Genomic DNA, 13382 nt, shown 5'->3' on the forward strand with positions numbered 1-13382 from the left:
GGGGCCGGGAGGGGGGCAGACGAGTTTCCCTGGTGTTGACCAGAGTGGCCACCAGGGAAACCTGGGGAGGGCTAGCCTCCACTAGTTCGTATTAAGGGGCTACACACCCCTTAATTCGAACTAGCTAGTTCGAACTAGGCTTAATCCTCGTGGAATGAGGATTACCTAGTTCGAACTAAGCGCTCCGTTAGTTCGAATTAAATTCGAACTACCGGAGCGCTAGTGTAGCGCCTATGAAAGTTAGTTCAAACTAATGTCCGTTAGTTCGAACTAACTTTGTAGTGTAGACATACCCTAACATAGTTCTCAACTGGTATAGCTGTGGTGCAGATAAGAACATAAGAATGGCCATACTGGGTCAGACCAAAGGTCCATCCAGCCCAGTATCCTGTCTGCCGACAGTGGCCAATGCCAAGTGCCCCACAGAGAGTGAACCAAATAGTTAATGATCAAGTCATCTTTCTCCTGCCATCCATCTCCACCCTCTGATAAAGAGGCAAGGAACAGCATTCTTTACCCATCCTGGCCAATAGCCATTTATGGACTTAACCTCCATGAATTTATCTAGTTCTCTTTTAAACCCTGTTATAGTCCTAGCCTTCACAACCTCCTCAGGCAAGGAGTTCCATAGGTTGACTATGCGCTGTGTTAAGAAGAACTTCCTTTTATTCGTTTTAAACCTGCTGCCTGTTAATTTCATTTGGTGGCCCCTAGATCTTATATTACGTGAATAAGTAAATAACTTTTCCTTATTCGCTTTCTCCTCACCACTCATGTATACCCTCTATCATATCCCCCCTTTGTCTCCTCTTTTCCAAGCTGGAAAGTCCTCGTCTCTTTAATCTCTCCTCATATGGGACCCGTTCCAAATCCCTAATCATTATAGTTGCCCTTCTCTGAACCTTTTCTAATGCCAATATATCTTTTTAAGATGAGGAGACCACATCTGTATGCAGTATTCAAGATGTGGGCAAACCATGGATTTATATAAAGATAATAAGATATTCTCCGTCTTATTCTCTATTCCATTTTTAATCATTCCTAACATCCTGTTTGCTTTTTTGACTGCCACTGCACACTGCATGGACTTCTTCAGAGAACTGTCCACGATGACTCCAAGATCTCTTTCCTGATTAGTTGTAGCTAAATTAGCTCTCATCATATTGTATGTATAGTTAGGGTTATTTTTTCCAATGTGCATTACTTTACATTTATCCACATTAAATTTCATTTGTCATTTTGTTTCCCAATCACTTAGTTTGGTGAGATCTTTTTAAGGTTTTTCACAGTCTGCTTTGTTCTTAACTATCTTGAGCAGTTTAGTATCATCTGCAAACTTTGCCACCTTACTGTTTACCCCTTTCTCCAGATCATTTATGAATAAGTTGAAAAGGATTGGTCCTAGGACTGACCCTTGGGGAACACCACTAGTTACCTCTCTCCATTCTGAAAATTTACCATTTATTCCTACCCTTTGTTTCCTGTCTTTTAACCAGTTCTCAATCCATGCAAGGATCTTCCCTCTTATCCCATGACAACTTAATTTACTGTACCTTGTATGTACTGTGTTCTATTAATTCATATTTAAACCCTAAACTCCTATGGCCAGATTCTCAACTATGGTAAATTGGGATATCTTCAGTGACACTGAGCTACACAATCTATACTGCTGAAAATATGGTCCTAGGTACTATGTGATATTGCAAAGATTTTGTGTTCTGGTCCATGTACTCTGAAAGTTCCTCCTAGAATGCATTCAGGCATCAGGTTTCTCCCCAGAAGATGGGGACACTGGTACGTATGAGCATAGCAGGTAAAATGCATGTGCTGTAAGCTGTCTTAGGCATATCTGAAGTGTTGCTTTAGCATCATTTCAATGCATGTGACTGTCTGACTCACTGCTGAGCTGCTCTTCTTGCTTTCAGTGGGGTAGGTGTCCTGGACTGTGAAATAATATGTACAGACCACCCCATTCACTCACAGCTATATGCCAGACAGTGCATCCCCCTACATCTCCATTTGTGATTCTCCAGCTGCAGCAGAGGTAAAATTCCCTGACCACTTTGCCCAGCTCCTTGCTTGGAAAACTACTTTTCTTCGTCTTCTGCAAATGTGGTTGCTGCAGCCTAAAGGCAGCCCGAGTTGGAAGCAAGGAAGGGCTAGTTCACGGTAGGGATGTAATAGTGTAGTCCAGTGTTTCCCAATTCTATTCGTCCGCAGAACCCCTAGGGTTGCCTTTTAAAAAAAAAAGGCCCCTGCTGCGTTTTGTCAAGACAAAAAAAAAAAGAGAGAGCCCTGGCACCACTTTGTCTCTTTAACAGGCCCCCTGCCCCAGAGGAATGCCGTCACTTTGCGGAGCACCAATTGGGATCACTGGTGTAGTCGATTAACCAATATGCAAAAGCATATAGGTTAATGCTATAGACTACATACATTCTCTCCCTCTGCCAGTACATTTTTAGCAGGCTGGCCAGCAGCCTGGCTCAGTCCTGACTTGTGCCAGGTCTGGGCTCCTCAGGAGTGGGCTCAGAGCGCTCTGGCTGCTGGTCCCACCCCCAGGTACTACAGAATAGTTGAGTAACTGATAAGAATTCATGACGTTACTCGACTACTTAATTAAGCGATATTTAACATCCCTAGTTTGGGGTATATGGATGGGGGGAATGTGAGAATTGCTGTGGGAAGGAAGCCATATGTCGGCCCACATGCCTGACTTCACTGGGGCACTATCCAATCAAGAGGATGCCAAGGTTAGGTGCAGCCCAAAAACAAGCATAGGAGTTGATAGCTGAGATCCTGTAGAAACCTGTTCCCCAAAGAAAGAAAGTGTGTGTTGATATCTCAGTAGCAGCACATACAAAAGAATTCCATGATGTGCCCAAACATATGTTTCCTTTCAGCTCTGCCCTGTTCTCTCTGCCTCCACCTCTTTCTTTACCCGCTCCTACTATTTTTCCCCCTAAGCTTCTGTACATGGCTACTAGTTTCCCTCCAGTCCTCACTTTAATGGCCACTGGAGCAATTTCCACTACCAGCTGTAATTTGCCAATTCACTGTGATCTAAGAATCAGTTTGGTTTTTGTTCTGACTACACTGTGGACATGCTATTCGTGCTGTATTGTACAGTAAATGCCCCTGGAGAGAGCTTCATACTTAAGTCATTTGGTCTCTGTTACATTTGAGTCTTTTTAGTGTAAAGAAATGTGAAGGGCGGTGATGAAAATGTATTCAGCATTCTGTGACTCACTTGTTTCCCTAGAATAATTCTCTCTCTCCAAGTGGGAAAGACCCCGATCCATTCCACTGCCCTGTGTAAATGGCGCAGGCATCTGCGTGCAGTTTTTCTTTCCACCATCACATTTTTCACTTTTCTCCCTGTGAAGTTGGCTTGCTTAGTTTGACTCTGGTTCCCGTTTGCCAGGTCTTATGGGCTGAGCAGCGGAACATTCTGTGCTGCTTCACAACTCTGTGGGGCTCTACAGAGCATCACAGAATGAAGAATTACAGCAACCAGCGGAAACGTATCGATTCTTAAGCTCCAAGGCATTTCATTGCTCAAAGAGGGCTGATTATTTTGCCATGACTTTTTACCATGGACCAATTGTTTTCTTGCCAGAGACCATTCTGCAGATAAATGTACTGTAGATTTACCATGCGTTACCTCACCAATCCTGTGTGTAAAACTCAAGGAAATGGGAAACAAAAGAGGGCTCGTAAAGGGAGCTGATCTGCAAGTATTGACTATGGGTATGAATAGCTTTTGCCAACAGTTTACTAGTTAATGTGACAGTATATAGTCACAGGGCCTGATCCGCCTCCTGTTGGAGTCAATGGTAATCTTTCCTTGTCTCAAATGGAAGCTAGATCAGCAACATGTGGAGAAAGGAATCTTTCTCTTTGGTTTCCAATAGAGGCGCCCATAAGGGGAAATCATCTTCTCCATTACAAATACCAAAAGGAGGAAATCAAGAAGGAATCTACCCAGTAACTATCCGGAATGCCTATGTGCTCCCCTCCTGCACAAAATCCAGTTGTAGGTAAAAAATCTTCATTTGAGCAATAACTGCCGAATGACTATTCTTCTCCTTAGTTCATTGCAGCAGTGGGAGTGTGGCATGGGTTGGGACTCAGGTCCAAAAGGCTCTAGAGTTTGGGGGAATGTAGAGATCAAGTTTATGAAGCCATGGATCCAGTCCAAATGCATGAAGGATGGCCACTGTTGGGACACCCCATTTTGCTGTTAGGTGGCCTAATAAGCAGCCCCTTGCCTCCATATCACTTTTTCAGGCATTTCCGTCATTGTGAGAAGGTGGCTCTGCATGGGATGCCCCACTGCAGCAAGCCATGACATAACATGGTCTACTTCAGTTTTCAAGAGCCCCATAACCATAGTCCTGAATTCCCCCAAGACAGTGCAAACAGTACATTCACTCGTCCATGTCCATGTCTACCAGTACACCTTCTATAGCTTCCAGCGTGTTGCAGCCCGTCCTTGGAAGAATGGCTGTGATATCTCTCACCATACCTCATCCCAGCATCTTTAGCTGAGGTGCTTCCCTTTCCCTTTTCTTCCCTCCTCCTTCCCCCACTTTTCCTTCCCAGGGCAGGTTCTAGCTTTCACCTGAGGACATCAGCAGGCTCACCCTCCCCTCTGCCCCGGCCCTCTTTGGCCTTCTGGCTTCAGCTCAAAGAGACAGCACACTTTCTCACTGATGCTCTGAGCCTTCAGCCCTCTCTGGCTCGGAGCATTGTACAGGTTGAACTTCTCCAGTCCAACACTCTCTGGTCCGGCAAAATCCATGGTCCAGTATAATTTTAGTTAGCCAGATGTCCACTTACCATGGGTGTGGCCAAATTTCCTGGGGTCCCATAAAGTTTGTTTACAGCCACCAGTCCTGGATTTCAGTGTTCTGTGCTGTTACTTAGCTATAATTTACCCCTAAATGTCTTCTAAGAGCCCAGTAAGCTGTGGAATTGTTGGTGATGCTGCTAGACAGTATTGACCTCCTGTGGTTTGGCAAATTCTGTGGTTTGGCACCGGTCAGGTCTCAATGGTGCTGGACTAGAGAGGTTCAGCCTGTGCATGTTACCCTTTGACTGGTTTTCTCTCTCTCAAGCTTGATCTAGCTTGACTGCTCAACCAGGGGGCTCTCATTGCTCCCTCCTGAAACTCTCAGCCTTGCTTGACTCTTCCTTTGATTCTGGGTTCTCACTTCTCCCCTGCTGAGCTCTGATCTCACCCTTGCTTTTGGGTTGTCTCTCGTTTTTAACTCCAGGGGTCAGCCCCACTCTCTCCATTGCACCAAAGGAGGCTGCAGCAAGAATGGAGCCAGAAAGCTGGGCCAATTTCATTTAAGGGCCTATTACAGAGGGATGAATCTTAGCTTGGCAGCATCACTCCTATCCCATAGCCATAGTAGCACAACAGGATCAATAACTCCACTATCTGTCAACTCCCAGTGTCCCTAAGGGTATGTCTACACTACAAAGTTAGTTCGAACTAACGGACATTAGTTCGAACTAACTTTGATAGGCGCTACACTAGCGCTCCGTTAGTTCGAACTTAATTCGAACTAACGGAGCGCTTAGTTCAAACTAGGTAAACCTCATTTTACGAGGATTAAGCCTAGTTCGAACTAGCTAGTTCGAATTAAGGGCTGTGTAGCCCCTTAATTCGAACTAGTGGGAGGCTAAGGCTTCCCAGGTTTCCCTGGTGGCCACTCTGGCCAACACCAGGGAAACTCTATTGCCCCCCTCCCGGCCCCGGAGCCCTTAAAGGGCCACGGGCTGGCTACACAGTTTGTGCCAGTTGCAAGGCTGCCAGCACCCGTGCCAGCAGACCCTGCACCTGCCACACTATGAGCCAGCCACCCGAGGACACCCAGCCCTCCACTGCTCCCCAGGACCAGCCTGGCGGCTCCCAGGAGCCTGCCCGGGGGCGCAAAAGGCGGGCGCCCGCTTGGTCAAGTGCAGAGATCATGGACCTCATCGAGGTTTGGGGGGAAGCCTCCAATGTCCACGATCTCCGCACTAGCCACAGGAACGCGGCCGTCTATGGCCGCATGGCTGCCAGCCTGGCCGCCAGGGGCCACCAGAGCAGCCGGGAGCAGGTGCGCTGCAAGGTCAAAGACCTGCGGCAGTCCTACTCCTGGGCCTGCCAGCCAGGGGCCGACCCGGAGGCCTGGCCCCACTTCCACGCCCTGGACCGCCTCCTGGGGGTTCATGCCGTCCCTGCCCCCCGGGACGTGATAGACCCCGGGGCAGAAGGACCGCTCCAGGAGACGGAGGAGGAGGGCTCTGAGAGCCAGGAGCCTGCCGCCAGCTTGCCCGGGACCCAGGACCCCCGAGGCACCCCACAGAGCCGCTCGCCTGTGTCGTCCGAGGCCGGGGAGGCGTCCACATGTGAGTACCATCGTGTTCCCCTTATGTGTACGGGGGGCTGGGGCGAGAGGGAGCCCCGGGACCGTGCGCCTGGGCCTTGCCCACCAAGGAGCAGCAGCTGGGGATCCTGCAGGGGCCCTGGCCTTGCAGAGGGGAGGTGGGTTTCACACACCTGGGCCCCTGGGGTAATTGACCGCTGGTCTTGTAGCACCACAGCTGCAGCACCTGGGCCTGCAGGGCACACCACACCGCCTGCAGCAGCTGCCCGTGCCCGGGCAAGCAGGAGAGCCAGGAATGAGGAGGAATGAGGAGGAGTACCAGAGGCGGCACCTCTGGTTCATGGATCACCAGCTCCGCACCCAGGACCACTGGGTCCAGGAGGACCTGAGGCTGCACCGGAGGAGTCTGGAGGCCCTGGAGGAGCAGGGCCATGCCCTGCGAGGTCACCTCCAGAGCCTGCTCGACCGCTTCCCATTTCCTCCTCCTCCTGCTCCCCCTGCTCGCCCTCCTGCTCCCGCTCCTGCTTCCGCTCCTGCTTCCTCCACACCCCCTGTCCCTCCTGGCCCCCCCCCCCACAACCATTTCCCACCGACGCCCCCGGACCCGCAGTGTGGCGAGACGGGAGAGGCAGCCGGACTCCCACCCCTGAGCTTTCCTTTCCCTTCCTCCCTTCCCTCCCCTTCCAGCTCCCTCGTCCCAGGTTTCCCCCTCCCCTCTCCCACCCTTATTCCTCCCTTCCCCCACCCCAGTTATGTTAAATAAACAGACGTTTTTGTTTGAAAAACAGGTGTCTTTATTTTACAGTAGGTAGGGAGGGGAAAGGGGAAGGGGGGTAGGGTGGAAGAAGGCCCCAGTGGGGCATGCAGGGAGAGGTCAGTCCTCCTCCTCCACCAGGAAGCTCTCCCGCAGGGCTTCCCGGATCCGGACGGCCCCCCGCTGGGCTTCCCGGACGGCGGCGGTGCGGGGCTGACTGTAGTGTCCAGCCATGCGGTCAGCCTCAGCCATCCAGGCTGGCAGGAAAGCCTCCCTCTTCCGCTCACACAAATTGTGGAGCACACAAAATGCTGCCACCACGGGAGGGATGTTGTGCTCGGCCAGGTCCAGACGGGTGAGGAGGCATCGAAAGCGGGCTTTCAGTCACCCGAAGGCCCCCTCCACCACGATGCGGGCCCTGGTCAGCCTGGCATTGAAGGCCTGGCGGGAGGGATTGAGGTGCCCCGTGTAGGGCTTCATGAGCCAGGGCTGCAGTGGGTAGGCGGCATCCCCCACCAGGCACACGGGCATGTCCACGTCCCCGACCCTGATGTGGCGGTCGGGGAAGAAGGTCCCGGCCTGCAGCCGCTGGTACACGGAGGAGTTGCGGTACACCCGAGCGTCGTGTGCTTTGCCGGACCAGCCCACATTAATGTCCGTGAACTGTCCGTGAACTGTCCCCGGTGGTCACACACGGCCTGCAGGATCACGGAGAAGTACCCCTTGCGGTTGACGTACCGGGACGCCTGGTGTTCCGGGGCACAGATGGGGATGTGCGTCCCGTCGATGGCCCCCCCGCAGTTGGGGAAGCCGAGGGCGCCGAAGCCCCTGATGACGGCGTCCGGGTTGGCGAGGCGGACCACCCTGTGGAGCAGCACCCGGTTTATGGCCTTGACCACCTGCGGAGAGAGACACAGCAAAGCGCCAATCAGTGGGGTGCCCGGGTGGCTGGGAGCGTTCGTGCCCTGGCAGTGCCCCGCGCCCCACTCCCGGAAGCAACCCCCCTGGCAGCGTGTAGCATGGCCGGGACAGACCGACCCCTCTGGTGCGGGGCGCTTTCGCCTCCTCCCGCCCCCCCTTTGTCCCTGGGGCGGCCCATCCCCTCCTCACAGCCCCCCTCCCCCCCGGCTCGGTGGCCGACGAGTGCCATACCTGCATGAGCACCGCTCCGACGGTGGATCTCCCCACACCGAACTGGTTCCCGACTGATCGGTAGCTGTCCGGCGTGGAGAGCTTCCAGAGGGCGATGGCCACCCGCTTCTGGAGGGGGATGGCGGGCCTCATGCGAGTGTCCCTTCTGCGCAGGGCAGGGGCGAGCCACTCGCAGAGCTCCAGGAAGGTGTCCCTCCTCATCCTGAAGTTCTGGGTCCACTGTCGGTCCTCCCAGCGCTCCAGGACGATGCGGTCCCACCAGTCGCTGCTGGTGTCCAGACGCCAGACGTGGCGGGGCACGCCGGTGCTGGGGCGCCGCTGCGGCTCCTCCATGGCCCCCAGGGCGGCCAGGCAGAGAGGCAGGGGGCTGACGTGCACCAGGTGGTGCCAGGCAGCCTCGAGCCTTTGGTGGCAGGCTTGCAGCAGCAAGACCAGAAAGTGCACCAGAAGGTGCAGGGCGAGCTCTGGCTCCATGTTGCCACCTGCGGCGGCCCCCCCGAAGGGAAGCACCGACACAGACGGGCACACAGACCAACGCTTTGCTGTCCCTCGGCGAGCAAGGAAGCAGGAAAAGCTGAGAACCGGCTGTCCAGGGGGAGTCCCTTTAAGCTCGAGCCTCAGATAGCCTCAGACAGCAGCCACACAAAGCAACTACTGACCTGATGCCCTGCCAGAACCTGTTTCAGCTGCCCTTAAATGCCCCCCTGCGTCCAATCAGTGTGGACGCGCTAGTTCGAATTAGCAAAACGCTAATTTGAACTAGTTTTTAGTTCTAGATGCGCTAGTTCAAATTAGCTTAGTTCGAATTAACTAATTCGAACTAAGTTAGTTCGAATTAGCGCTGTAGTGTAGACGTACCCTCAGTGACTTTAGCATGGGCAGTCACAGAATACACAGTGACAGTCAATGCTGCTTCTCTTTCAGCCTGCTTGTAATCTGGGTAGTGAGGCAGGAATGGGTTCCCATCAGCCTTTCCTACATATTCTTGATTCCATTCATTTCTTTTGCATGGTGCAAGGAAAGAAGGAATAGCAAAGGACTATATTGAGCGGACAGGAACCCACTTTCTGTGGGCCCAGCGAAGCTCTTTCTTCAAATTGGTTTTGTTCTGCACCATGCATGAAGGAGAACATATGGACTAAAAATTGTTGCTAGCCAAGGCTTGAAAAGTGAATTAGACCTGAGAGAATGAAAATCCTCTCAGAATTTCCCTGAGTTACACCAAGGAGGAATTTGGCCGGAGCACCTCTTTGTGTAGAGAGCTCACATCAGAGGATGTTGCTGTGGTCTGTATCACTTTGGTAATACTGTGCCCTTTTTTTCCCCTGTCAAAATACTCTTGCCGCCTGTCTCTTGTTTTCCTGTTTCACTCGCTTCTTGGACTTTATTGAATTTGAACCATTCCATGTTACTTAAGGTTGTGAAAAAAGAAGACAAATAGTTACCTACCAACTGATAGGCTCATTCTGCTTCAGGCTTTGGATGCTATACAAGCCAGTGTGATAACATTCATTTTGACTGGAGCACATGTGTTTAACCATTGTCTAATGTATTTGGGTATTTTGAAGTCTCTTAATCCATTCTGAAATGCTTCCTTGACCCATACTTGACTCACTGGCTTACAAGGGTTTTTATTGTAGTAGCTACAGTCCAATTTGCTGTGAGTAAGTAAAAAAGGCATTTTGCAAAGTTGACTCATGATGATAAACATAACAATAACTAGAGCTTCATAATTTAAAAAATCTTAGCTTTACCGATAACAGTATTTGGGTGCAATAGTCATATTATTTTTCTTACTGCAAAAGTTGCCACATTGGTATGACTGGCAATTCTGGGTTCTCTTGTAGCATTTGTGACTTTAGATTTATTTTGTATAGCATCTCTTACCCCAAAGCCTTTAATTCTCTCAACTGTCTTTCATTTAAATCTAAAGATGTCGACTGTATAGTCTGTAGCTTCACTAATATAATATGTACAATCAGATCCCATATTCATGAGCTAATCATCTATGGCTGCCAATTTAAACATCTCTAGCATCAGCCATCCAGTCTTTCTAATTAAAATTATACTAAAATATTAATTCTCATATGCATATATATATAACCATATGTTATTATGCTAACATATATATGTTAATATATTTATATATAAAATATATAACATATATTATACTAAGTTATTAATATATATTATAACATTTATCTATCTGTCTGTCTGTCTGTCTGTCGCACTGTCCCAGTTTAAATGCTGTACTTCAGTATTTCACATTATTGATGTAGAAGCATATCTTTTTTTTTTGTCCATCCCCTTGATGCACCTGTATGCATGTGCATGTGATATATACTGCATGCAAAAATTAGTGCTAATGCAATGTTAAAGCAAAAAAGAAAAAATACACTTAAGTATTTTACAACTAAGGTTGAAAGCTCAGCCTGAACTACTACCCTCCTATACACAAGGAGACAATATGATAAAGTGGTTAGAAAATTGGTCTGGGAGTCAAGTGGCATGAGTTGTAATCCTGGTGGTTCTGTAGGTCTGTTGTCAATTAACTTGTTGGTGCCTCAGTTTCCTCATTGTAAAATAGGGATAATTTTGCTTGCTTTTTGTAAAATGCTTTTACATCTCTAGTTAAAAAATCTTTTATGATCACATATTAATTATTAATGTATTATAACTTTGTATCATTATCATTGTCAATGAATGCTATGTGTACTCCAAACTGAATTTCTTTTGCACCCTTACATGTAGTAAGTTGCATTGCAGTATATACAGTGTAAAGATTGGGCTTTATTTTTAAGTCTTGGTAAGGTCTCCATGTCATGAAATTTGATGCTCGCCATTTTCGGATGATCCGCTGGTAACTGTGAGACGGGGATGGTCCTGACCACGGATAACCCGAAGTTCTAAGATACATCACTGATAAATTGTTCTAAATAAATTATTGAAAAAAGTTTCAAATGACCTATTTTCACAAGTTCATGATAACTAACATTCTTTATCCAACTGTACTCATCATTCATCTTCTCATCATTCATCTTTTAACTTAGGACCCTCAGGGAGAAGTGCACTTGTCCTGAGTATACTGAGAAGGTGGAGCTCCATACCTCCTTAAAGAATAATGGTTGCTCTTTTATTATCAGACTGTGAATCTAGATCACGAAATTTGTGTCCGGATATCAGCATTACTGTTCACAAATTTTGGTCCGTCTTTAGTCTAAGGGTTAGAATAATGATTTCCCCAGAAGTCATGTTTAATGAACTCATTATTTGGACCTCTTTATATGTTACTGGCCAGATGTGTCCTCGTGAACTATGGAGAAAACTGATTTAGACAAAATTAGAAGATGGAGAAGTATTTAATTGGGGAGTAGGAAGTATTTTTAGAGATGACTTTGAGAATGCAATATGTGGTAGAAGAAAACAGTGACCCACACTCTTCTGCTTGCCTCATCTTTCACACATTTTTTAAATTCTTTTTTGGAATTGTCGGGTTAAGAACTTAGTCCCTCTTCATCTTCTCTGGCAAGAGGCCATAGAGGTAATGTAGTAAGTAATAAAGGTTGTAATATCTGTAATTATGGCAGTGTGATGAGAACAGAACTGTTCAGTGCTATTCATTACATTGGGTGAAGGGCTGCTACGGATGTGTGAAATGCAGCAATATGTTTTAAAATAGGTAGGTGCTCCAGTTTTTAGACATTAAAATTTGCCCAGCTGTGGATGCTCAGAAGCAAGTCTTGTGAAATCTTTGCATTTTATTTTTTTTTAAAACTTCCGACATCATAGCCAAATTCTACTCCAAATACTTCCAGCTGCAGTTGAAACGATGACTCATGCTGAAAGCTGAGGAGCTTTGCTATGACTCTTTCACTTGGTTCACATGATTTTTTTTTTTTTTACATTCCTGTCTGTTTTTCCTTTCTTCAAAAAAAAAAAAAAAAAAATGAGAAGGCGAGTCACCCAAGGAAAATCCATACGAGGATGTGGAGCTAAAAGGCCGTCACGCAGGCCGAAAATCCCAGCAGCTCTCTGAGAATTCCCTTGATTCTTTGCACAGGATGTGGACTCCGCACGACAGGAAGTACACATCACCTCCCCAGGTAATTCAATACTTCTTAAGAGTATAAGCCTTCATTTCTTACTGTGATTTAAAGTATTTTAACCTTTTGCAAGAGAATCAACCATAGCATAGCAGAAAAAATAACTGAATCTGAGTGAGAAAGCATATAAAGAAAAACGGTTTAGATAAAAACTTAAAATAATTGCTGTTAAAATGTCAGACCATAATCTAGATAATCAGCATCAATTTACTATAAAGGTTTATTGTTTATTGTAACGGGGAGGGATAGCTCAGTGGTTTGTGCATTGGCCTGCTAAATCCAGTGTTATGAGCTCAGTCTTTGAGGGAACCATTTAGGGATCTGGGGCAAATCTGTCAGGGATGCTACTCAGTCCAGCCATGAGGACAGGGGACTGGACTTAATGACCTCTCAAGATCCCTTCCAGTTCTACGAGATAGGTTCATCTCCATATATTATTTTTTTACTTGGTACAATTCTAATGGTATTGAATATATTAATTGCTAATATTATTGGAAAGTCAGTTCTGATCCCAACACCCTTTGCAGTGAATAAGAGTCTTTCCGTTGATGCACAATGTATCACACTTTTCCCCCATAAAAGAACAACAACAACAACAACAACAACAAAAGAAATAGAAAAGCCTGAATTGCTACATTCTGGTACTAAGTTGGCTAGAATTGCCTGAACTATTCACAGTACAGTGTAAAGACCAAGAAGTCAGTCAAGTCTGCATTTTGTGGAGAATTTCCCAAAGTAGTCTAATTTTGTGTGGCAGTTGTGAAATGATGTAGGGGTTTGTGCATTACAGGACAGTTTTCACTCCAAAAGATCCTATTCTCAAGCACAGACGTAGATTTAAAATATATGCATATATCATGTTAAAATAACATGCATATATTACTTTGACATTCAAAATTTCATTTTGATCAAGATGTGTTTTTGCAGTCTCATTTCAATATAGTGAAATGGCCTCAAACCAAACTGGGACTATTTCATCGCTAAATCAAATGT

General features: G+C 47.5%; 2 protein-coding genes across 18 annotated transcripts in view; one reads left to right on the plus strand and one right to left on the minus strand.

Moving 5' to 3' along the window:
* Positions 1–13382, plus strand: part of DENND2B (DENN domain containing 2B) — a 353709-nt gene that overhangs the window by 231269 nt on the left and 109058 nt on the right. For all 17 annotated transcript variants that reach the window (XM_025189962.2, XM_025189963.2, XM_075927977.1 and 14 more), the window contains one exon: positions 12241–12389. In XM_025189962.2, coding sequence (XP_025045747.2) covers positions 12241–12389 — 149 coding nt within the window. The remainder of the gene's footprint in view (positions 1–12240; positions 12390–13382) is intronic.
* LOC142829216 (uncharacterized) lies at positions 7176–10344 on the minus strand. The gene is made up of 2 exons (XM_075927986.1): positions 8287–10344; positions 7176–8033 (listed from the first exon to the last, which is right to left on the minus strand). Exons 1-2 carry the CDS (start codon positions 8758–8760, stop codon positions 7611–7613), a joined length of 897 nt encoding a protein of 298 aa, XP_075784101.1. The 5' UTR covers positions 8761–10344; the 3' UTR covers positions 7176–7610.

This window comes from Pelodiscus sinensis, chromosome 4, assembly GCF_049634645.1.
Source record: "Pelodiscus sinensis isolate JC-2024 chromosome 4, ASM4963464v1, whole genome shotgun sequence".
Classification (NCBI taxonomy): Eukaryota; Metazoa; Chordata; order Testudines; family Trionychidae; genus Pelodiscus; species Pelodiscus sinensis.

Excerpts from the sequence above, each read along its gene's own strand:
- LOC142829216 (XM_075927986.1), bottom strand. The coding sequence starts at position 8,760 with ATGGAGCCAGAGCTCGCCCTGCACCTTCTGGTGCACTTTCTGGTCTTG. Across the intron at positions 8,034-8,286 it reads TCGGAGCGGTGCTCATGCAG|GTGGTCAAGGCCATAAACCG; the intron begins GTATGGCACTCG and ends CTCTCTCCGCAG.